This window comes from Jaculus jaculus, chromosome 3 (assembly GCF_020740685.1).
Source record: "Jaculus jaculus isolate mJacJac1 chromosome 3, mJacJac1.mat.Y.cur, whole genome shotgun sequence".
Taxonomy (NCBI): Eukaryota; Metazoa; Chordata; class Mammalia; order Rodentia; family Dipodidae; genus Jaculus; species Jaculus jaculus.
The window spans coordinates 174,857,678-174,883,904 of record NC_059104.1 but is presented as its reverse complement, the minus strand read 5'-3'; the positions used below and the strand labels follow the sequence as shown (position 1 = coordinate 174,883,904).

The 26,227-nt window shown below is 48.8% G+C and overlaps 1 protein-coding gene across 7 annotated transcripts in view; it reads right to left on the bottom strand.

The window, feature by feature from the left end:
• Tub (TUB bipartite transcription factor) overlaps positions 1 to 26,227 on the bottom strand; it is a 111,645-nt gene that overhangs the window by 42,966 nt on the left and 42,452 nt on the right. For 5 of the 7 annotated variants that reach the window (XM_045145901.1, XM_045145899.1, XM_045145900.1 and 2 more), the window contains one exon: positions 12,196 to 12,354. The exons of the other annotated variants lie outside the window; for them this stretch is intronic. In XM_045145901.1, coding sequence (XP_045001836.1) covers positions 12,196 to 12,354 — 159 coding nt within the window. The remainder of the gene's footprint in view (positions 1 to 12,195; positions 12,355 to 26,227) is intronic. 7 annotated transcript variants of the gene reach the window in all.

The following is a 26,227-nucleotide window of genomic DNA, read 5'->3' as shown; positions in this document are numbered from 1 at the left end:
ATAACTTTGGGGGTGCGGTCACTGAGGGGTCAGAGTCCTGCAGGAGAAACTGCAGAGCTTTGGCCCCTGCACCGAGGTGCCATGTCTGAGGACTGGATGGAGCTACTGGCTCAGAGCACACAGGAGTCCACCCTGCACCCCTCAAACTTTCCAGCCTAAATAGGAAGTGGCCGAGGGGCTTCCAGGCTCTGAGTGACCACCAATGCCAGCCACATGCATCTTGTGGAATCGGCTTGCACTGATCTGGCATCTGTCCTTTATGCCAGGCTGGCAGATTAGCGGGCAGCAGTCAGGCAGAAGGAAGTCCAGGAGTAGGCACCTGGTGAATCTTCTTGTCAGTGTTGCAGTCAGCTCCACGCTGCTGGGATGCACATCCAACCAGACACAGTTTATGGGAGGAAGGGGTTTATTTCGGGTGAACAGATCCAGGGGAAGCTCCCTCAATGGTGGGAGAAGCTGGTTCCCTTTCATAGACCCAAGCAGAGAGAGACCACCAAACTTGCAGCACGCACGCAAAGCAGCAAGCCCCAACCACCAGAGCTCGAAACTGCTCTGAACACACCTCTGGGCTGAAATCAGGTCTGCCCCCATTGACACACGCCCTGTAACAGAGCTCTGCCTGCTGGGGGCTCAAGTAGAAAGTTTAATAAAAAATGACCGAGTCAGTGGGGGCCCTGCATTCAAACTATCAGATTCAAACGACCACAGTCAACTTGATGGGATTTTGAATCACCAAAGAAACACCTCTGAACCTATTTATGAGAATGCTCCATAGCAGCTTAACTGAGCGGGGAAGCTCTACCCTAGCCGTAGGTGGCGCCATACCATGGGCTGGGATCCTTGGACTGGATAAGAAAGGAGGAAGCCAGCTGAGCACCAGCATTCACTTCTCTCTGCTTCCTGACTGTGGAGTCAATGTGATCAACAACGTCACTTGCTGTCACGCCATCCCCCCCATGATGGACAGGGACTGGACCCTTCTTAAACTGTGAACCAAAAGTCTTTCTCCCGTAAGTTATTCATGTCAAGTAATTTTTTTTAAAATTTTTTATTTATTTATTTGAGAGCGACAGACACAGAGAGAAAGACAGATAGAGGGAGAGAGAGAGAATGGGCGCGCCAGGGCTTCCAGCCTCTGCAAACGAACTCCAGACGCGTGCGCCCCCTTGTGCATCTGGCTAACGTGGGACCTGGGGAACCGAGCCTCGAACCGGGGTCCTTAGGCTTCACAGGCAAGCGCTTAACCGCTAAGCCATCTCTCCAGCCCCATGTCAGTAATTTTTAAATCACAGCAACAATAAAAGTAATTAAAATAGTTGGGCATGCTGGCGCACACCTTTAATCCCAGCACTTGGGAGGCAGAGGTAGGAGGATCACCATGAGTTCGAGGCCACCCTGAGACTATGTAGTGAATTCCAAGTCAGCCTGGGCTAGAGCAAGACCCTACCTCAAAAAAAAAAAAAAAAAAAAAAGTAATTAACACAGAATCATACTTCTCTCTCTTTTTTTTCTTCTTGTCTATTTCACCACTCACTGGGTATCTCTGCCATGTCTAGAGAGCCAAGTTCATCTGTCCTGTGTGGAAACCCAGGACTAGAGAAGCCTGGGTGTCGACTACTCAACTGACTTTAGTTACTCTAGATAGCCTAAGTAAAAAGTATCTGGGCTGGGCATAGTGGTGCACCCCTTTAATCACAGCACGCGGGAAGCAGGGGTAGGAAGATCACCGTGAGCTCGAGGCCACCCTGAGACTATATAGTGAATTCCAAGTCAGCCTGGACCAGAGTGAGACCCTATCTCAAAACAACAACAACAACAACAAAAGTATCTGGAAGGAAAAAGCAAACCAAAGCAAAAGGACATAGGAGGAAAGCAAACATTTCTGACAATGAGGACTGTGGAAACATGACAAGACCCACCAGTTATTAAACCACAAAGCTAGGGCTGGAGAGATGTCTCAGTGGTTAAGGCATTTGTCTGCAAAGCCTAAGGGCCCACACTCCATTCCCTAGTACCCATGTAAAGCCAGGTGCACAAGGTGGCGCATGTGTCTGGAGTTTTTATGCAGTGGCTAGAGGGCTCTGCACACCCATTCTCTATCTGCCCCTCTCTTTCTCTCCCATAAATAAAAACAAATAAAAGGCTGGAGAGATGGCTTAGAGGTTAAGCACTTGCCTGTGAAGCCTAAGGACCCTGGTTCAAGGCTCGATTCCTCAGGACCCACGTAAACCAGATGTACAAGGTGATGCATGCATCTGGAGTTCGTTTGCAGTGGCTGGAGACCCTGGCACGTCCATTCTCTCTCTCTCTGCCTCTTTCTCTCTCTGTCTGTCACTCTCAAATAAATAAATAAAAATAAACAAAAAACTTAAAAAGTAGATAAATAAAATGCAAAGCTAAAACTAAAACAATCTGACTGTAGACAAGAATCTCACATGGAATTTCAATGAAAGAAAAGATAAGGAAAAAAAAAAACAAAGAAAGAAAGAAACTCTTTCAAGAAATTAGTTTATCTGTAAGAAGTGATAATCAGCCCGGTGTGGTGGTGCAGGCCTTTAATCCCAGTACTTGGGCGACAAAGGTAGGAGATGCATTGTGAGTTCAAGACCAGCCTGAGACTACATAGTGAATTCTAGGTCATTCTGGGCTAGAGCAAGACCCTACCTTGAAAAACCAAAAACAAACAAACAAAGAATGTGATAATCACCAAATAAAAGCTAAAGAAAATGGAAGTAAAATGTCAAAAATAAAATACAATTTGTCACGTGGTCATGGAGAGGGGTGGAGAGAGGTTCAGAGCTCCGAGGTCAGGTCAGGTCGGGGTAACATTGCAGTTCAAGTATTGTCGCTGCCGTCGTCAGAGGGTGATGTAGAGAGAGAACAAAGGCAAGACAGAGCAGAGCGGAAAGAGCCCGGGCCTGGCTGGGAGCCAGGGCTCTGAATTCCAGCCACAACATCTCCCTGATGAGCAATCGTGGGCTAGGCCTTCCCCGCTTCCGGGCCTCAGTCCAGCTTTTCAAGGATAAAGGATTAATTCAGAGGACCTCTGGTGGCCCTTCTGGCTCGGCCTTCTGGGATTCACAGTTCAGGGATCAATCACTCCCTGCTTGTGGTTTCTACATGGAGTCTAGGTAGCAGCACAAGATGACATTTGGACCTTTCCTGGCGCAAATCGCCCAGGGGCCTCGTCCATCAGTTCTGTGCACATCAGTGGGGAGGCTCACCCTGTGCCCAGCCCTGTGGTGGGGGGATTCAGAGGAATGAGACATGGTGCTGGCCAGTGAAGACCAGGGTCAGTGAGGGACATTGATAGACGCAGACATAAAACAAAATCTTAGCTCGGTCAAAAGCGGAGGTATGGCGGGTGGGGGGTAGTATGGGAACTCTACAGAAGGGGCTGCATTTGGGGCTGGGTGTCCAAACATGCAGTGCTCTGTAAAGGCAAGTAGGGTATGGGAGCACCAGGAAGGAGAAGAACTGGGGGAGGTGGTGTGTCTAGCTCTTTTGAGCAGGGAATGCATAGGGGCAAGAGGACTTGGAGAGGTATTTGGGGCCAGGTAAGTCAGACTGCTATAGAGTCAGTGAATATGTGGTCTTCAGTCTGTTAATAGTGGGAAATGGTGGGGGTTTGCTGCTTAGGAAATGATGTGGTTGTGACCTGATGTAGTGTGGCACACACTTGGAATCCGCGTTTAGGAGAATGAGGCAGGAGGGCTGCTGCGAGTTTGAGGTCAGTGTGGGGTACTTAGCAAGACCCTGTCTCCAAAAAAGAAATGGAACAGGAAAAACAACAACAACAAAGCCAGGAAAGGAGATGAGAGGAAAAAGGCTGAGGAGATGGCTCAGTGTATAAAGTGACTGTGCAACTCCAAGTATCTGAGTCTGGGATTCCCTGGATCCTGCATAAAAAGCCAGTAGCTGTGGCAGGCTTCTGAAATCCCAGTGCTCCTGCTTCGAGAGAGGGGGTGGAGGCAGGAGAATTTCCCAGAAGCTTTCAAGCAGAGTGGTAAACCACAAGGGGACACCCAGCCTCAAAGGAGGTGGAAGGCCAAGGCCAACTAGCAAGCTGTCCTGTGACCTCCACACGTGCGCCGAGGTATGCACGTGCCCAAGCTCACCCACGTGAGCACCGCCCCTGACAAATGAATAAATTTTTAAAAATCCAATGAAAATTAGTGAGCAGAAAGAAATAGCATGTTCTGAAGGGCGAAGGTCACAGGCAGCCCTGGGGAAGCAAGGACACCCTGGGGTGAGCAGGCAGTTGGATGTGGTAAAGGGCCGGAGCTGGTGCTCCCAGGACTTTAGGCAGCAAAACACAGAGACAGGAGAGACACTTTCTCTGGAGACAGCGGCTGAGGCTAGACAGCCTGGCTCCCTGCCCGTGGTTCGGCCCCTCACTGGCTCTGTCACTGTGGACCATTTCTGCAAACAAATGGAACTACTTCTTAGGGATGTCAAGGACTCACAGGATTTAATCAACGAAGGCTGTTAGAGCAGCGCCTGGATGTGCTCTGCCCATGCGTTGAGGACGACAGCGGAGCAGCTACGTGTGGGGGGCAGGACAGGGTGGGTGGGGCTGCCTCAGGAGCCCAGGAGGAGGGGCAGGCTTGAGAGGGCCGTTGGGATGTATCAGGTGCAATGAGCTGGATGTCTGTGTGTTGCATCTGCCCAATCCATATGCTGAAATCTTTAAAATATATATAAAATTTATTTATTTATTTGCAAGGAGAGGGATAGGGGAGAGAGAGACAGAGAGAATGGGTATGTCAGGGCCTCTTGGCACTGTGAATGAACTCCAGATGCATGTGGGTACTGGGAAATCAAACCTAGGCCAAGAGGCTTTGCAAGCAAATGCCTTTAACTGCAGAGCCATCTCTCCAACCCCGTATGCTGAAATGTTAACTTCTAATACGATGCTATTAGGATGTGAGCCTTTGGGAGGTGGTTAGGTCATGGGGGTGCAGCCTCATGAATGATGAGAAAGACTGTGGAGAGCTCCCCCTCTCTCTCTTCCCACCATGTGAGGGTTCAGTGAGAAGTGAGCTGCCTGTCACCCAGAAGAGGCCTTTACCAGACCCCAACCATACAGTCACCCTCGTCTCGGACTTCCGTCCTCCTGAAGTGCAAGAAGTGGATGTTGTTATCAGCCACCTGGCCCACGTGGACTAAGACACTAGCTTTATGTTTTGGGAACACCACATTCCAGGTGACTGGAAAAGTGTGCGCAGAGCTAAGTGCTGTTGGGTGAGGAGAAGGAAATCTGTCTTGTCCTGAGTCTGCAGGTTTGGGGGAGCGGGGGGGTGGCTGAAGGAGGGAGGCTGGAGAACTTGGGGCTGTGGAGAGCAGAAGCCAGGCCCCTTCCGGGCAGGACCCTTCACAGCTGTGCGCCCTGCTGTGCGCGACCCCCGGATCCAGGACAGTGCTGGGTACCAAGTAGAAAGCCAACAAATAATTTGCCACACGAATAAAGTAATTCTTCCGACTTCCATTCCAAATATGTTTTAGGCACAAAAGAATAGCAGTTAGCTAACATTTACTGTTCACAGCTGCTCCTGCAGGTCTTCAGGGTAACCCCTAGACGAAGCACAATCACTCCCATTTTACAGATGAGAAGAAAATGGGTTTAAAAGGTGGGACGCCTTGAGTTCACACACATACTGAAGAGGAGCCATGACCCAACCCCAGGGCCCCAGGTCTCCTGGCAGGGGGCTCCGGAATACTGCCAGCCAGGAGCCAGGGAACAGCCTGGAAACAATTCCCTTGAAAACAATGATGACTGTGTGTTATTACATCTCGATGACCACTGGAAGGGAGCCAAAGGCAGGAGCTGGAGAAGGAGGACCTACGCAACACCAGACTTGAGGCCAGAGGCTAGACAAATGCAGCCAATCAGGAAATAGGAGTTGCTGGCTGGAGCCAGAGGCGCAGTGGAGCTTAGAAGCCAGTGAGGGAGTAAAGTCCCATGGTCCTATCTCTCTCCTTGTGACTGTATACACGTACGCACATGTGTGCTAGGGGAGACAGTGGGCTCTAAGGACTGTCTGAGTATCCATACAGGCCTGGACAGATCCAGGACTGCCCTGGAGTGACATGGACTGAAGACATTTGCAAAATGTAGGACGTGTGCATCTGCCTCTGGCTGGGCTCGCACAGGTAGTTTATATGCCCATTAAAGATGCCGTATAAACCCTGTTGATACCTCTGTCTCTCTGTCAATCTCTCTCTCTTGACAAGGCTTCACGTAGTCTAGGCTGGCCTGCAATTCCCTAGTAGCCGATGACGTCCTTGAGCTTCTGATCTGCTGTCTCTGTGTGGTAAGGACAGGTGTGCACCACCACATGCAGTGAATGCAGCACCGAGGGGCGAAGCCAGGGCTTTGCGCGTGCTGGAAAAGCTCACTGGCACCTGAGCCGCATCCCCAGTGCCTCTGCTGAAGTCTCTCTCAGGTGCAAGCTCTGGGGCCTAGCGGCCAGATCTGGTTCCACCCCGTGCTAGGTCACGAGCAGTGTCTAGCAGGAGAGACCAGAGCCCGGAGCGTCTGAGGAGTCAGAGGATAAGCTTGTTCCAGGTCTCTGGCTTGCGGGGAGGACAGACGGACTCTGAGTGGGGGGGCTTCTCCAGCTCCAAAGTGGTGCTGCTCCAAGCAGAGAAACAGCCGAGAGAAGCTGGAGTGACTTCACCCTACTTCTCCCCAGGTGGCCTGGACACTCTGCAGCCTGCATACCCGCCAGGAAAGAACGAGCCCATGACCAGGTTCCCTCTACAGTGACCTGCAAGGTCTGAGCCCGGGGCTGGCTCCCTGGGCACCGCGGGGTTGTTCACCCGCCTTTCTTTGCTCTCACCCACTCTCGGCTTAGGCTAGGCCCTCCTGCCTCCCTTCATCTCTACACTGCTGCCTCTGGTCACACTCCAGCAGGGGAAAGGTCCTGCCATGTGCCAAGTGGTGCCTTGTGCCAGTGCCTGAACCGAACTACTGGCACTTGACAGTCTCAGAACACCCTGGGCTAGAGGACAGCTGAGTGTCCCGTTCTGCCTCGTCAGTGGCCCAAGGGCCTTCGCAGTGGCTTTGTGCTGGGCCTCCTTCCCCCCCAGCCCTGTCTAGGATGACAATAATTAACTGACTGGCCCAGTGCAATCACGATCACTATGCATACATCCTCTCCCATGTCTATCCGACCTGGACTCGACTCTGGAGTCACAGAGAAAAACCCTGCACAGGGTATGACCTCCAGGGCACTTAAGGTCTCCAGGCCCACAGAGATTGCCATCACACACGTGTGGACCTCCCGCCATGGGCGCATGATGCTGCCCACTCTCCCTGCGTGCTCACCAGCCCGCACACAGCCCTGGGGCGAGGCATTCACACAGCCACTTTTCAGAGAAGGAGACCGAGCGTCAGAATCTCGCCCGCTGGTGTGCTCTTTCCCTTGATGTGCACCCCCTGGCTGAGTGCAGCGCTTCCCCATACCGCACCAGCCCAGAAGCTGAGCTCAAGCCTGCCTCCTCTCCTGGTCCTGCCACACAACCGCTGCCCCTTCCTCCACCTCGCCTTTGCCTGCCCACCCCATGCTCAGGCCCTGGTGGCCTGGCGTGGAGGCCTACCTGGGCTGCAGATACATTCGGCCCTGCTCTAGGTGCCGTGGGAAGCGAGAGGAAGAAAACTTGTACACACTGAGCAAGAATGGCAGGTGCGACCCTGAATGCCGGTAACTGTAGCACTCGGGAGCTGAGGCAGGAAGGCCAGGAATGTGAGGGCCGCCTAGGCAATGTCACAAGGCGCTGTTTCAAAACAACAACAATCAACAAGATCTATGATGAGCACTTTCCAAGCATTTCTCTCATTTAATTTTCTCAGCCACCTCATTTAGCAGGTGTGAAGACCCCAGAACAGGAAAGTAAGGAAGGCTCTGAGACGATAACCAGGATGGCCCCGTAAGGTACAGAGTTGGGACCAGACAGGTCTTGTTTGAATGTATGGTCTATACTCCTCCACCAAACCACTCACCAACTCTGTCTAGTTGCTACTTGGGGTCTCTGGGGTACCTGCCATGACTCCTCTACCAGCCCAGCTCCACCCAAGCCCTGGCTTCATGAGCGGCGGTCTGAGAAGGACAGGGAAAGGAAATGCAGCTCTTCCTGCTCTAAGCTGGAGAACCCTGGTGAGCCCAAGACACATCGCCACAACAAGATGCAGACTTCACACCTAGCTGATGCCCTTGACCCTGGCCTGCCCTCTGCAGACAGCAGCTCTGCCCACATCCAGGAGGTGGCTGGAATGCTGACCCGCTGACCAACTTCTGCCGGGTCTCCTCCGAGGGGCTGAGTCCCGCTGTCCCTTCCTCACAAGTACCTGCTTCAACCTGGACAGGCCCCTGGCCCTGGGCCTGTAAGACCCTGCGGTTGCCTGAGTCACTCTTCTGCTCCACCCTGCCTTAAATATCCTGTTGGTTTTCAAAGCTGCCGGTCTCACATTTTGCCTTTTCCTCCTACCTCACCATTCATGTCTGCCCCGACTTCTTGACTCCATCATCTATCTGGCCTGTCTCTCCTGAGATTCTAGGTGGCAAGAGTCTCAGAGCCCTCTCCTTTGCCCTGTCTTTCCCTTACCGCCCGGCCAAATCTCAACAGCAGATCTACCCAACCTGGCTCCTTTCTTAGCACCAGTGCACCCTCCACAAGGCCCTTCCCTCCCCTCGGCAAATTGCCCCACCTCAACGGCATGGGCATAACAGCCCCCAGATGTCATTCTCTGTCTCTCTCTCTCTGGCCTTCTTTCTGAAGTAAGGTTTGTGTTCTCTTGTTTCTCCATCTCTGTTATCTCTGAGTGTATCTCTCCCTGTCTCAGCCTCAGCCTCCATCTGTTTTTCCTTATACACACACCTTCCCTCTCTCTCTCTCTCTCATGGTTCTCTCTCCTCCTCTCTTCCATCACTTCCTGACTCACACCCGCCTCCCCTCTCCGCTAAGCCACCGCCACACACATGTTCCTTGCCCCTCCTCTTTTCCCTAAAACTTTTCCTCTGTTTGGAGCTTTCTGACACTAGGAGGCCGCATTGCCTCCTGCAACATTATGTCATCCTGGTTCCGTCCTGGTTTGTGCTCCTGAGCCTTATTGTTTTGTATCATGAAACCTGGCGTCACTAATGACTGAAAAGCCCTCCTTTCATGATGTGAGCTCACTGTCTTAAGCTCTTCCTTAGACCAGTGTTTTCTACCCCTCTTGTCCACAATTCCCGTGCTTGGACTTAACCAAGACACAAGCAAGGGCTTAGACCCCAACCAATGTTACTGCCTTACTCAGATTGGTCTTGCTGACCCCCATCAGAGCTCTCATTGGCCAGCAAATGTGATACAGACTCCAGATCAGGTTTCTATCCACAGGCGACTGTCAGCACACCTGCTAATCCGTTCACCTTGGAGGCCACAGCTGAGTGACTCTTGCAGGTCCCACTGAGGCTCAGGTTCGGCCCAGCAAGCACAGGGCCGTGGTTCTCCTTTCTCCTTCATATCAGTCTTCTACTCGGAGCAAGTGATACCATAATTAAAGTCACACTGAGGGTTGGGGAGATTGCTAAGTGACTAAAGATGCTTGTTTGCAAAGCCTGATGGGCCCAGTAGTCCCTGATTCTCTAGTACCCATATAAAGCCAGATGCCCAGATGCAAAAAGTGGCACAAGTATCTAGCATTCACTTGCAGTGGCAAGAGACACAGGCATGTGTATGTGCACACACGCACAAAGAAATTATATATATATATATATATATATATATATATATATATATTAACCAAAAACATATTTATCACATGGTCTCAAGGCGCATAGAACTGTAACCCTGACTTGTACAGGAAGACCAAGGACTGAGTAAGCTGGGCCCTCACCTACCTCTATTTTTTTTTTTTTTTTGTCTGTTTCTTTCATCTTAACCTGTTTTGGAAGGAGAAGTTGCCGAGAATCAAACCCAGAGCCTCGTGCATGCCAAGTAAACACTACCAATAGAGCCACATCCGCACACCTCTTTTTTTGAGACAGGGTCTTTATATGTTGCTCAGACTAGTTTTGACTCATGGACCCCAGTAAACCTCCAGCCTTAGCCTCTTAAGTAGCTGGGACTCCAGGGATTCACCAGCAGGCCCAGCTGGCCTGCTTTAGCCCTTTGGCTCAGCATCAATCCCAATCCTAGCATAATCCTGCATCACAGATAGTCCCCTCTAAGAATGTCCTCTGAGAACGTCAAGCTTCACCCAAGTTGCAGCAACACGCAGCAAAAACTCGACAGGACCACTCTGAACTAGCATAACAAAATGGGCAAGAGGGGGGCAGTTATAAATAAAATGGCTGCCAATGAACAAAAAACATGAACCTTGATAAACGGGCATACTGTAGGAACAAGCCATATATCACTGGTGTCCTGGTAAATGGCTTCAGTATATCTGGGTAACTATCTAGTAATATGCGACAAGAAATGTAAAATTTTTTCATGCCCTTTGACCTAGTAATTCCACTTGGGGAATGCTTCCCAGTAAAATACTAAGAAAGTAATTTGCACAGAGATATTCCTGGCTGTGATATTTTTAATAGCAAGAATCTGGAAAGAGCCCAAAGGCTTAGCCCTTTGGGACTGACTAAGAAAACTGGGTCAAGTGAACACATCGGGATGCTCTCCAGCGGGATGTATGGACACGTTCAGTCTCAGGTGGAGTGGATGCTCAACCCTGGGCCTGCAAGATGGGAAACAAGCCAACCCAGACTACCTCTGACTCCAGCTTCTGCCATGGAAACGTACGGCCGGCGAGTCTGTGCTGCCCTCAGGGTAATTTGGTCAGGTGGCGGCAGCCTTTGTGTCAACTAGATATCTTTATCTTTTTCTAAAGGTCATTTTGAATTAACTGGGTTCTTTTCTTAAGAAAAGCCAGGCATGGTGGCACACACCTTTAATCCCTGCATTCGGGAGGCAGAGGTAGGAGGTTGGCCGTGAGTTTGAGGCCAGCCTGACACTACATAGTGAATTCCAGGTCAGCCTGGGCTAGAGTGAGACTCTACTTCAAAAACACAAACAAAACAAGACAAATAGACATCTAAAATGCAAATGCTGCAAAGGAATTCCACCAAGATTACCTAATGATCCTTGGGTAGGCTCTTCTCAAAGAGTCCTCTCAAAAATATAATCTCCTTTGGGCTGGAGAGATGGTTTAGCGGTTAAGCGCTTGCCTGTGAAGCCTAAGGACCCCAGTTCGAGGCTCGGTTCCCCAGGTCCCACGTTAGCCAGATGCACAAGGGGGCGCACGCGTCTGGAGTTCGTTTGCAGAGGCTGGAAGCCTTGGCGCGCCCATTCTCTCTCTCTCCCTCTGTCTTTCTCTCTGTGTCTGTCGCTCTCAAATAAATAAATTTAAAAAAAAATAAATAAAATATAATCTCCTTTCTAATGTTTCTGTAAGACCCGCCAGGCGAGCTCATTGATGGACAGGGGTAGCGTGGGACTTTGAAACCACCACAAGGTCCGCAGTCTCCGTGGGCGCAGACACCGTGTCTGTCGCAGCATCCCTTTCCGGTCTTCTTCCCTCATCCTTTTCCCTCCCCTGTAATTTCTTTTCTATCCCTTAGGCCTCAGGAGAATCACTGAAGAGCATGTACGTCTGTCGGACACGGGGGTCCAGATGATCAGAATACCTCCCAGAACCTGAGTGCGAGTGTCAAGGCCTGAATGTCCACGTGCCTGCATCAGGACTGGCCCAGGGCAGGTGGCCTCCTTGAGCTGAGCGTCCTGCAGCCTTTGGAACATGGTCCTAAGTTCCACTCTGGGTTTCCTAGGAGCGGGGCTGCGGGTGTGTGATTTTAAAACCCTCTCAGAGCCTCTTCGGTTTGGTGGCTAAGTTCTGGGGGGCCACTGTGAAGAAAGCCGGCTTTCAGCCAGCTGTCATGGCAGAGACCATGCCCCTCGACTACATATGGCACATGTGCCATTCAAGGGACAGGGCTCCATCAGTAAGTGACCTACATCGGGCTCCAGAGAGCACTTCCGGAGGTCCCGAAAAGCTGCCACGCCCCTCAGTTCTCCAGAGGCCAAGAGCCAGGTTTTGCCTCCACCACATCCCGAGCCTTGGGTTCCCCCGCTGTCTGCTGCCCTGTCCTGGTCCACACCCTCATCCCAGGCGGACAGTGGGATCTATGGCCCCACCTGCTGGGGCATACTTACGGAGTCATTTTATAAAGTTGCATCCTTCTTTCAAACAGCGACCCTCCCCAGGCCCAGGGCCACACCCCAGCCACGGGCGTGGCCTGGACAGACTCGGTGTCACTGCCCCCTGTCTCCAGGACTCTCTTCAGCTTCACATTGGTGCTTGATTCCCCAGGCCTGTTGTCAGGAAACACCGAGAGTCGTCACCCTGTCCCCGGCCAACCTCCCAGCCAAGTGAGGGCCAGGAGCCCTCCTCCACGGTGGTCCGGGGAACCTCGAGAGCCGGGAAGAACCGCGAGGGGCCGCAGGGTCAGGGGCTTCTCAGGAGTCTGAGTGAGAGATGTTAAGGAGGGGACAGGAAGGTTGTTTTTGCTAAGAGTTCCCTCCCAGCTGTTCCTGAGGAGGCAAGAAAGCTGGGAGGGAGATCGTAACTCCCCAAAATCATGGTTTTGGATCCTGGGATCTCATGAGATCCAGAGTGGTCAACTCAGGATCCCCTATGGGAGCAAGATCAAGATAGAATCATTTTCTGGGCAAAGGGACATGAGCGGGGGCTGATGTGACACAGGGCAAGGCAGCATGCTCTCTGGCTCTGTGAGCTGAAATCCCTCATCTTCCTCCCTCTCCACAGCTCCCCAGAACAATGGGGTGGGGGTCTGCCATCCCTTCCCAACTCTGAGGCCATGACTGGGGGAGAAAAGCCAGGCACCATCATGTCTACTCCATCCTGGTGCCTTCTCCATCCCCCTCTCTCCCCTACACCCTGGCCAGGGCCCCACCATGGTGCTTGGCTGTCAGGAAGCTTCATGGGGCTGAAAGGGGGCCAGGACCCCCGCCCACGGAGCCCTCCCACCTCCGAGTGCGTCGGCACTGGAGCCAGGTCTGAGGAAGAGCTCTGCATTCGGTGCCCTGTGCAGGGAATCTTGGCTCTGTCTTTGTAGAAAGGGGAAGAAACCAAGGGCAGGAGGTACACGTGCTGCTTCCCAGCCTCCTGCTGCACTCTGTCCGGGGCACTGCAGAGGGGGCTTGTAGCCCACCAGGCAGGGGAAGAGACAAAGTGGCATCCCATGCTGAAACCTCTCCTCACCAGGCACAGCCCGAGCGGCATAATGGGGGAGGGGCATAACTGGGACTATGCAACATTGGCCCAGAGGGTCACACTGTCTTGAACGGAGCTATGTGGTTTTCTCGCTCTCTTTTTCCTCTTCAGTGTCCATTAGCATCTCTGCTGGCTGACAAGGACTCACAGACCTCAAATGTGCATGGCAGTGTCTGGGATCCTCAAGCCCTGTGGCTTCCGGCTGGAGCACACACATCCTTTCACGGTCAGGCCCAAAGAGAACAAAAGCCAGCTGCTCCGTGGGAGGGCAGATGTGGCAGGAGCTCTCTTCTCCCTATCTCCCCCAACACACACACACACACACACACACACACCCCTGGAGACTCTCCCGACCCTGGGGGCTCCAAATGTCATTTGAAAATCACTGGTCCCATCCAACCATCTTATTTTCATGACAAAGCTGAGGTTCAAAGTAGGTCATGATTGGCCAAAAGTCACACTGCAAGTTGGTAGCAGAGCCAGGACCTGTCTAATCATTGTGGCCTCCACGTCCTGCTCAAAGACAGCCAGCAGCCTCCCTCGGGACTCTGATGCCCCTGTTTACCCGCTCCCAGTCACTTCTTCACAGGCATCTATGCCATGCCTTCCAGAAACGAGGTTCTCGTGGGTATCTGAGCTCCTGGCCCTCCAGGATTGGGTCATGAACTGTGTCCTGACACTTGTCATTATGTGTTCTCCCTGGTGACCTTGCTACCCTACCTACCCACAGGGACTCCCCTGTTTACTTTCTGATGCCTCCCCTGAGCTCCAGGTCCCTCTCTGCCCTTCCAGGGGCAACACAAAAATCTCTGAGCCACAAACGGAGCTTACTGCCCTCCAGCCCTCTTCTTCCTCTGTCCCTGCCATCCACACCCTCATCAACCCAGGAGGCTCGGTGCCACCCCAAATCCTCTCTGTCACTAGCTCAGTGCTCTGACCTGAGGGTCCTCCCACCCAGTCCCTTCCCTTCTGTCCCTACAGCCGCTGTCTGGGTTCAGGACTCCTTCCAGCCTCTTTGCCAGAGTTCCACCTGCTCCGGGAATCTAGGCTTTGAAAAGTCAGTCTGAACACGTCACCAAGCGGGCAGCTTCCTTCCGTAGACCCTCCCTCGCCTGCGCATTCCATCAAGCTCTTCCACGGGGCTGGGCGCGGGGGGCTGCTCACCTGCCTCTTCTCCTGCTTTTGTAGCTCTCTCTCCTCCAGACTGGCCCACCTTAACTGTGCTCCAACCAGCCCCAACTCTCTTTGCAGATCTCCCCTTCCTGTCCCCTCGCCCTGAACAAACCCTCTAGCCTCCCAGACTAGTGTTTTTCCAAGTGTGTCCTGACAGGCCCCTGTTTCCCCTCCTCTGATATACCACACTCCTGAGTGCTGCCTTGCCTACGTCACAGAAAGGGTATTGGGTCCTAAGTGTCTACAAGCAGGTTCCATCAGGCTCTTATCCTGGTACCCTCCAACTTGCCTCAGTTAGGCCTTTTCCTCTTTCACTTTCTACAGGGAGAGAGTGGCTGTGACTACTGTTGCCTGCTGGGCCATGAGCTCCCTGCAGCTGGTGAACATGTCTTCCCCACATGCAGCTCCCTGGTGCTTGGCACACAGAAGGGACTGGGCTATGGGTGCTAAATGAATGGGATCTTTCCATTCATGACCAGGAAGCAATCACAGATGATCTGGTGACAGCTCACAGCTTGTGGAAACCTGAGGAGCAGCTGCCACTGCCACTGACTACAAAAGATACCTGACCCCTGCATCCACTCCCTCCAATAAAGGACAGTGTCAGAGGTGTGGGTAATGTAGGACTTACTGAGTATTGGAAGCCAGCTTTAAACAGTGATATTTAACAGATAGCTTTCTAAAAAAAAAATGTTTCCATGCATGCATACATAAGTTTATCATAACTTTTACCAACATACAGGATGGATAGCAGGCAACTTACAAGTCTTAATAAAATTTCCAATGCTCTTTACTATATATCCCATATAGTTTTAACCCTGTTAAGATGTGCATGTGTTTTTAGAAACACACTTTTAAAATAAACCAAGAGGTGGCATGGAGGCGCACGCCTTTAATCCCAGCACTCAGGAAGCAGAGGTAGGAGGATCGCTGTGAGTTCAAGGCCATCTTGAGACTACATAGTAAATTCCAGGTCAGCCTGGGCCAGAGTGAGACCCTACCTCAAAAAAAAAAGAAGAAGAAGAAGAAGAGTCAAACAGATTCTGCTGTGTGACCCAGGCAGCTTTTGTCTCCTTTGCAGACCTCAGGCTCACCCTTGAGGAGGAATTAATGCACTTCATACCACCACCACCACCTATCTCTTTCTTGCCCATGATGGACATGTGCTCATATTCTCTAGTATTTTTTTTTCCTGGGCATTTTCCCCCTCCAACCCGCAACACTAAAATTTCCTGACACACTATGCACGCATTCTGGGTAATGCACACACCTCACACTCTCAAGCCACATGTGCCATACCTCCATATTCAAATGACCTGTGCACAGCTGTCTCTCACACATCACTCAGACACCTCAACTCCGTCTCACACACACAGTCACATGAACATTCTATAAATAGACATGCTAAGTACCTGTAACTCCCTCTTGCAGTTCATTCATACATGCCCTCCACTAAACACCAATGTCTCCATGCCCAGGCAGTCTACAAGTATGCCCACAACTTCCCTAACACTACAGACATACCACACACAGTCTCTACCCCCATTATGAACACCACACATATATGCTCACCATGCACCAACATTTCTCCCAGGCACATGGCCACACTTACATGCGGTTCACACTCCAGCGTCCCGTATTGTCCCCATGCTCCAGGACAAGAGGTCACCCCTCCTCCTGCCAACCCTCTGAGCTCACACTCTGAATCAAGGAGCAGTGGGGGGAATCCTTATAGTGTGAGCTGGATAAGCTGGGATTGACTTCCCTGGAGATAAGACTTTGGTCCAAGGCACAGGGAACCACAGAGCGGGGAAGAGACGAGGGCTTCTGGCTCATCCAACACCTTTGCTTGTCTCAGACCCGTCCTCAGGCACCGTGAGTCCCTGAAGCAGCACCCTCCCTCCTGTTCTCCCCAGCACCCTCAAAGTAGACGCCATCTGCTCCCCGAAGCTTCTCCCACACCAGTGGAGGCAGAGACCAGGCCTCGGTGAGCTGTGAGGACTTCTACAGGCTGTAACGAATGCTGGGCTCTACTCCTCCATAAGGCAGGGGCTGGGGAAAGGAGATCGAGGAGGTCAGTGCTCCCATAAACTCCACAGCAGCTCTCAGACCTTCGAGTGAACGTTCCTTCCCTTCATCTTCACAGACAGAGGCACCCCATCCTTGGCTGTCCCTCAGCTCCACATCAGGTTGGAACCCTATCTGGTTCCCAGAACCACCATCGTCCTATACTTTTTTTTGTTGTTTATTTTTTATTTATTTATTTGAAAGTGACAGACACAAAGAGAGAAAGAGACAGAGCGGGGGGGGGGGGGGGAAGAGGGAGAGAGAGAATGAGCGCGCCAGGGCCTCCAACCACTGCAAACGAACTCCAGATGCATGTGGCCCCTTGTGCATCTTTCTAACGTGGGTCCTGGGGAATTGAGCCTCGAACTGGGGTCCTTAGACTTCATAAGCAAGCGCTTAACCACTAAGCCATCTCTCCAGCCCCATCCTATACTTTTGCCTTCTGTTTGCCTGCCCTACCCCTGAACTAGCCTGTGCAGGTATGAGTCCTTCAGTGAGGGGTCTGTCTCTGCTCCCATACCCCAGTTTCTGTGTGGCCTGGGTCAGAGCCTCCCTCCTGAACCACCCAGCGTCTGAGGAAGGAGCCAGTGTACAGTAAACCTGGGAAGATGGTAGAGCCATGACGGTCCCCTGTTTCCCCTCCTCTGATATCCCACACTCCTGAGTGCTGCCTTGCCTACGTCACAGAAAGGGTATTGGGTCCTAAGTGTCTATGAGCAGGTTCCATCAGGCTCTTATCCTGGTACCCTCCAACTTGCCTCAGTTAGGCCTCTTCCCCTTTCACTTTCTACAGGGAGAGAGTGGCTGTGACTACTGTCGCCTGCTAGGCCATGAGCTCCCTGCAGCTGGTGAACATGTCTTCCCCACATGCAGCACACCTGCTGAGATGGTCCCAGCCCACTTGAGCAACACCCATTGACTAGGCCCTGCTGGACACAGAGTCACTCTCTCCCTGGCATATCACACCTTCCTACAGTGTCACCCAGCAATGTTCCAGAGTCATGGCTGAAGCCTTCGAGGTGAACCTGAGGCATGCACTTCCCTTTCAAAAGCGCCCCCACTCTTTTCTTCTCTGATCCTGTCCATCCACACACCCATACACACGTACACATGCAGGGCCTCCAGAGACAGGCTGCACCAATCTGGCCCCACCCTGTTATCTCTGGACTGTACATCCTGCTCCTTCAGAAAGATGCTCTTTTGAAATTGCCATAGCAACCGCAGTCAGCTTCCCTATCTAGCTCAGGGGCTCCTCAGTGGACCTGGTCCTGTGCTCACCTTGGGGCGCAGGGCAAGTCTTAAGCCTCTGACCATAGTGAGGACCCAGGGAGGTCTTCTCCGAGCCTGCAGCTCAGACACATACATTCCAGGCCAAGCCAGCCTCTCCTCAGACGACTTCCAAAGTGGGCCCATAATCAGCAGGAGGGTCCACCTGCCCCCTCCACACTCCAAGCTGCTTCCTTTCCCTCTTCCTCTTCCTCATCCCCTTGTGGCCCTTTGACAGCTTGTCTATAATGATGACGTAAGAGCCAGCGCTCTGCTGAGTAACGCTGCCTCTCCCTTAGCCAGACTGGTGTGGGTGTGCTTCCCAGTGGCATTTACAGAAACACATTCACCCTGTGCAAGCATGAACCTGGGTGTGGCACACACAGGAACATGCACGCCATGCTCACACGCAGCAGAAATCTACAAGCTCTGGGGATTATGCATGTTGACACACATGCAGAGGGACACACACGCATGGCTACACATAGATACATGCTAGGGCACTTACATAATGACATGTGGGTGAGCATGTCTCCAGGGCTCTACATGTAACTCCACATGCAGTTCACACTCTGTGGTTTGCAGACTGGGCAGTACATGCCCCACATACACATACCCATGCACACACATGCACATGCACACACACACTCACACACTCACAAACACACGTGCGTGCATGTGCCCTGGCTCTCTCTACTTGGGCCTAAGGAGGGGAATGTGGAGTGGCAGAAAAGAGAGTTAAGACCAGACATGACAGTAATACAGAGGAGACTACACAAACCTGAATTTTACATTTCTAGACAAATATCAGTGAAACAGAGTTCTATAAAAATATAAATCTTTAGAGGTTCAACCATTTTTCTTCAAATTTCGTTGTGTCATTTTTTTTCTTACTGCTGTGTAGAATTCCATCAGGTAGATATACCACATCTTAGTTATCCATTCGTCTAACAATGGGTAAGTGAACTCACTCAATCACAGAAAGATAATCACTGCATAGTCTCACTCATCTACAGCTCCTAACGTGAGTCTACCCAAGATGCCAACATACCTACCAAGCATCTCAACGACCAGACAATAGGGTGGGTGGGGAGTGAGGGTAGGGTAAGGAAAAGGGTGGGGGACACAAAACTGGATCCAAATGGCAATGGGACCATAAAAGTCTACATCCTAAAAGACAGACCAAATGGTTGAACCTTCACCAGGCCCTTAGAGGGAATACTGGATTCACAAGGCCCTGGAGAGGGTACGACAAAAACTGACCATTATCTCCTCCTGTTTCTGTTTCTGTCTCTCCCTCTCCTTCTCCCTCTTCTTTCTCTTGTCTCTCATCTCTCTATCTCTTTTATATCATTTATCCTTTTCTTCTTTCTCTTCTTGGGTGCTGACCTGTAACTCCCAGTACCAGCAGGTGAGTATCATCCACAATGAGCTTTTGATCATAGAGACCTACAAGGTCTCCCCAAAAGAAGACAGATTTATGGCAGAGTTCTTGATGACCCACCATAGGTTAATGGTAAGATCTTACTGCTGAAGACACCACACACTGTTGGCATGTATCATGGAGCAACACGGCTGGAAGCTGAAAGACAGTCCCCAGATAGCACATCTAGTGCCAGAAGGTGCCACATGAACGACTGGGCAAAAATAACCAACATCTGTCCAAGCATGGTCTAACCTATTTAGCAGCAAACAACCTGACGTGATGCTCATAGAAGAGCAATAGTAGCACACAGCCATGGTGGGAAACCAACTGCTCTCTATTTGGCTAACTGATCTGCTCAGTGGAATGGAACCCATAGCTGGAGCTGGGAAAAAAGTCAGAACCATATCCAAAAATGAGCCCGCTCTCCATTAAACTCTCTCTAAGAATTAATGGTTATCACATTTACTTGGTGCTAAGTCTACTCTCCATTGGAGAATCTGCTTCTCTTTTTCAAACAGATGCAGATCCTAAGGACAGAACCACCCCTTCATACCTCAAAGGGCCCCAGCTGAAACTAGGAATTGGGGAAACATGCAAGAATGCTGTTTTCTTGGCGAACTGGGAACCAGCACGACAGTGAAGGAGATAGATACAGAGAACAATCAATCCCTACCAAACCAGGTATCCAGAGACACAGAGGCTCCCAAGGTCTCAACTCTGAAGCAGACCTAATATGAACCCAACATGGCTCAGGGAAATTTGTGGAAGAGAGGGTGGAAAGAATGTCAGAGCCACACATTGGGTCATGATACACAGAGACATTTCTTCCTACCCAAAACTAAAGGCTAATGCCACAATGCACAACCCATATACACCAACAAGGAGGGTCCCTGTGGAGGGGGGAGGGCAGGGAGGAGGCTAATAATGGTACCAACTTGACTGTATTCACTGAGTACAAAATTAAAAAAATATATATATACATATATGTCTTTAAACTTGAAAGTATAATAGATTGACAACTATAAGAGGAATTGAAAACATTTTAAATATCTTCAGTCAAGGAAGGAGTCTGAACAAGCTAAATTTGAGGGTAAGTACATAAGTAGTGGTTTAGAGAAATCATTTGGCAAGTCATAGAAAAGATGCAACTAGTTTTACAAGGTTTATCAAGCCTTGATATAAAAACTGACTTTTCCCAAACCTAACACTCTGCTACAAAATAGCCTCGTTTATTAAAAGTACATGTAAGATTTTAACTAAAACATTAATGAATCAGTTCTAGAAGTAAGTTGAAAAAAATCCATGACAAGCACCATGTGGGACTTGTTCCAGAAATGGAAAGCTGACTGAATATTAGTCATTGTATTTATGTAATATATCACATTAGTAAGCCTAATGACAAATGTCATATTCTTAACAGATAACAACAAGGTCTTGGAAAAATTTAGCACCCATTTTGGCTTAAAATTAATTTCTTATACGTAGGCATGGCAGCCCATGCCTGTAAATCCCAGCACTCGGGAGGCTGAGGCAGGAGGATCACTATGAATTCCAGCTACATATTGAGCTCTAAACCAGAGGAGGGTAGAGTGTGAGATCCTGTAGAGAAGGAGAAGGAAGAGGGAGAAAAAAGGAGAGGAGAGAAAGGAGAAAGGAGAGGAGAAAGGGAAGGGGAGAGGAAGAAGGGGAAAGAATGAGTGAAGGAGAAAATTTCTTAGTGAACTAGAAACAAATGTATATTTACTTGATAAGATAAAAAATCTTAAGCAGGGCATGGTGGTGCACACCTGTAATCCCAGAACTAGGGGAGGCAGAGGTAGGAGGATTGGAGTTCGAGGTCACTCTGAGACTACATAATGAATTCCAGGTCAGCCTGTGCTAGAGTGAGACCCTACCTCAAAACAAAACAAAACAACAACAATAATAATCTTAGATATAACTAAACATTGTTGTGTTAGTTCTGGACAATGCAAGAATTTTTTGTTATTTTTTTCATGTAATTATTAGAGAGAAGATAAACATTATTTGCTATTATGATTGTTTTACCTAATACATCTCTGAAAAACTGCCAGAATGAATAGGTCACTGAAGTTGATGAGCATAAAATAACTTTCCATAAATAAATAATTTTCCTTTATATCAGAAATATCCCATTAAAATTAACAAATAATCCTATTTGCATAAGCAACAGAAAAAAACACATAACTAGAAAATGTCACAAGAAGTGTCTTAGGCATGCATGAAGGCAAACAAAAATGCTAATGAAAGGAGACAGCCCCTCTGTTCCTACATGGTATTATAATTTTGTCATTTTCTTCACAACAGCAGTAGTAATTACTTTTCAACTGGATAAATTTATTCCAAAGTTCATCTGGAAAAATAAACCAACTTTCCAAGACAGTCAAAACGTTTTTTTGTAAAAGAAAAAAACAACCGAGAGTCACTTGCCAGGGCAAATATCCAACTACGGTGTGAATCTGCAATAATGTTCACGCACACTACAAATTGGTACCCAGTGATACTGACGTGAGAATGGCCAACCTCCTCAATGCCCCCACACATGGGCTGCTGCAGAACAAGGAGACTCGGGGTCATGGCACACAGGACCTTTCAAAACACTGATGAAATGTTGGATCAAATGGTTTATAGACCTACTCACTGGCCATTTGGAGAAAAGGTTACATCTCATTTTCACATTATACCTAAGTACAAATAACAGACAGATTAAAGATTAATTTAGGCAAATAAACCAAGAAAATGACAAGTAGAAAATGTCAAGGGATATCCTTTTGCTTATCTCGGGAGAGTTGGAAAGTATATTTATTTAATTCAGTTCTTAAATCCAGAAGCTGCATTAAAATTTTCATGTATGTATGTATGTATGTATGTATGTATGTATGTATGTATGCATACGTTTGCACATGTGTGTGTATGTATGGGTGCATCAAGGCCTCTAGCCATTGCAAATGAACACCAACATTTGTGCCTCCTGTTGTGTCTGCACGGGTGGCTTGGGAATTGAATGTGGGCCAGCAGGCTTTGCAAGCACCTTTAATGGCCGAGCCATCTCCCCAGCCCCAGAAGTTATATTTTATTAAGTTAAAAAAAAAGCCACACATTTTTACAAGGTAAACTCTATCTTGTCTCACAGGCTAGAGGCACTGCTACTGAGTGACTGTAAATTTGGGAAATATGACCTGAGGGAGGTACTTTCTGTGATGTGAGGAAGAGTCCATCGATAGCTTTTCTGGAAGGGAGGAAGATAATATAAACATGCTCAAACACCTTTAAAGATATTCATTCTTCCTGAGCCATTAATTGCCCTTCTCTGAAGCTATCCTGAGAAAATACTGCAAAAGCAAGGAGATTCATATGCTGTGTTCAACACTTAAAATTTAGAAATTATGGAAATAACTAATATAAAAGAGTGGTTAAATAAATCTACACAACTATTATGCAGCTATCAAAAATAATTTTTCATGGATGGATCTGGAAAGGATTATACTAAGTGAGGTTACCCAGGCCCAGAAAGCTAAGCACCACATGTTCTCCCTCCTATGTGCATCCTAGCTACAGATGATTGGGCTTCTGCATGAGAAGGAAAATACTTAGTAGCAGAGGCCAGTAAGTTAAAAAGGAGATATAAAGGGAAGAGAAAGGAAGGGAGGAGGGTACTTAATAGGTTGGTATTATATACATGTAACTACAATGATTGAGATGGGGAGGTAATATGATGGAGAATGGAATTTCAAAGGGGAAAGTACGGGGGGGGGAGGAGGGAGGGTATTACCATGGGATATTTTTTTATAATCATGGAAAATGTTAATAAAAATTGTGAAAAGGAAAAAAAAATATAAAAAAGAAAAAAAAATTTCAGCCGGGTGCAGTGGCACATGCCTTTGATCCCAGCACTCGGAGACAGAGGTAGGAGGATTGCCGTGAGTTTGAGGCCACCCTGAGACTATGTAGTGAATTCCAGGTCAGCCTGGGCTAGAGCGAGACCCTACCTCGAAAAATCAAAAAACAAAAAAAAAAATAAATACTTTTTCATCCAATAACATTATGGGACAATATATTCCGTGAACAATTTAGCTGGCACAGATTAACAAAATTTCTTTAGGACATATGTACACAGAAATGTATAAAACTGACCCTTGCAAACAAACTTATATGGCAAATTTTTGCAGATAACATCCAAGATATTTTTATTGTATTTGTTTTTATTTATTTCACTTTGAGAGGGAGAGGAGAGAGAGTGGGGGGGGTGGAGAGGGAAATGGGGAGAGAGTGGGCACACCAGGGCCTCCAGAGGCTGCAAACAAACTCGACACATGCGCCTCCTTGGGCATCTGGCTCACTGGGTAGAAGTGAACTGTGGTCCTTTGGCTTTGCAGGCAAGAGCTTTAATTTCTAAGCCATCTCTCCAGCCTCCAAGAAATAAATAAATATATATATATATATATATATATATATATATATATATATATTTAAATTTATTTATTTGAGAGCGACAGACACAGAGAAAAAGACAGAGGGAGAGAGAGAATGGGCGCGCCAGGGCTTCCAGCCTCTGCAAACGAACTCCAGATGCGTGCGCCCCCTTGTGTATCTGGCTAACGTGGGACCTGGGGAACCGAGCCTCGAACCGGGGTCCTTAGGCTTCACAGGCAAGCGCTTAACCACTAAGCCATCTCTCCAGCCCCTCCAAGATATTTTTAAAACACCACCTAAAAAGACTGTAGACCCATTTCTTTAAAATTAACAATTTTCTTCAATCACAAAGAAAACACAAAACCACCTTCATTTAGAATCCACTCTGTAATGCTCACAGCACATTCCCGAGGCGCACCTCTGACAGCTCTCAGCAGAACCATGTTGGTGCTGACTCAGGGTTAGTACCAGCTACCGAAGGCATCTGAATTTAAGCTTTTCCTTTGTCATAATGGTCTTTCTTGGGATAATATATAGGCACCATCTCATAAAATTGCATCCCAACAAAGACATAAATGCTGTCACTGAGACAAGCACAGTGAAGCGGAAAGCATAGGAAAAAAGAGCAATATCAGAATACACATTTTCTTTAATGTCTCCTTGTTAGACACAACTTGCTTTTAAGGGATGGATTTCACTGCAGAAAAACCAGGATATCTTTTTCTGTTTTACTAGAATGTGTTGCCTTTATGCTCACAGTTTTTGTCTTTACTTGCTATTTTTTCTTCTTCTTAGACTAAGGGTTACCAGAAGAGGCTCCCATAAGGAAAAGATTAAACAGAACGGCCTTAGAGAAATGATGCTCTTCACCAGGGAGTACAAAATGAAGCCACAACACGGCACTGTGCCCTCACCAAAACAGCTACCGTGAAAAGACAGGGAAGAGCAGGTCTGGTAGGCAGAGAGGCACCAGACTTCACACTCTGCACGGCAGAACCATCCTGAAAACCTGCCTGGTGGCGCTGTACACAGCTGAACATAAAGTTATCAATTTCACTCCTAATGCACACCCCATGGAATCGCATCTACACATGTACCAAAGACATGCATGAGAATGCTCACAGCAGCGGTATCAATGATCTCCAAGTATTTTAAATGCTACAACTTCACATCAGTAAAATGCTTATATAAATGCTAACACAATCACACCACTGGATACTGTACAGTTGCAGTCAATGAACCTCTGCATAACTACATGCTAACAGGGCTGAATCTCAGTATACAGTATATGTATACTGGGGAACAAGATGAGCTGGATTCAAAGAGAAGGTAGTAAATTATTCCATTAATCTGAGTACCAAACACAGGCAAAACTGCTATGATGATAGACAGCTAACTACTGTGGAAGGGGCTCAAGGGGGGTTTCTAATGTGTTATTGGCAGAGTTTTACTTATTGACAGGGGTGGTGTTAACATGATTGTGTTCATCTGCAAAAAATACAGCCAGGCATGGTGGTATACACTTTTAAGCTCAGAACTCAGGAGGCAGGAGTGGGAGGACTGCCATGAGTTCAAGGCCAGCCTGGAACTACAAAGTGAGTTCCAGATTAGCCTGGGCTAGGGTGAGACCCTTCCTTGAAAACACACACACACACATATGCTATGAACTTACAATAAAGATATCTTAATGTATACTATTTATATTTCTTTTAAAAATAGTTTACTTATTTATTTATTTGAGAGACAGACAGAAAGAGGGAGCAAGAGAGAAAGAGAGAGAGAGGGAGGGAGGGAGAGAGAGAAAATGAATGTGGGTGCACCAGGGTTTCCCTACCACAACACACAAGCTCCAGATGCATGCACCCAGATGCATGCATGGGAACTAGGAAATTGAACTCGGGCCATCAAGTTTTGCAAGCATGGACTTTTAACCACTGAGCAAGCTCTTCAGCCCTATTATTTAAATAAAAAGTTTTAAAATTAAACTTAATGGATCTGTCAACAGGAGTTACCTATATGGTTAGTTTTACTTTATACACCAACATACAAATACACACATATACATGTATATACACACAGTACACATCCATTGGCCTGGACACTTCTTTTCCTGATAAGTATCCATTGTCCCTTTTCCAGATCGGGGCTAGTGATTCTCAAATCCAAGTGGACACCAAATCACATAGCCAGTTATTTTTAAAAGTCAGGTTCTTGGGTCCCATTTGATTCAGTTGGTCTAGGATGTGGCATTTGTTGAAGGTGAAGACACCAGGGCCACACACCACAGGATAGGAGCTGCTGATATGCCAGCTCTCTCTCCTGGGTAGGAGATGGGAAAACCTGCCTGGGCAGTGCAAGTCCCCTTGAGTGGGGCTGCGAAACGAAGACTAAGTTCTCGCCTCTGGGAGCTGCCAAGGAAGCAAGGGCTTGGACAGCCCCACGTAGCCCACGCTTAAGCAGCCACTGTGCGGGAGCGGGGTGGGGGTGGAAGGGGGCGGAAGGGGGGATGGGCGGGGAGGAACATTTGGACTCAGCTCCTGTTCTGTGCTGAACTCTGCGGCCTCGAGGTTCGCCTCTCTGAGCCTCAG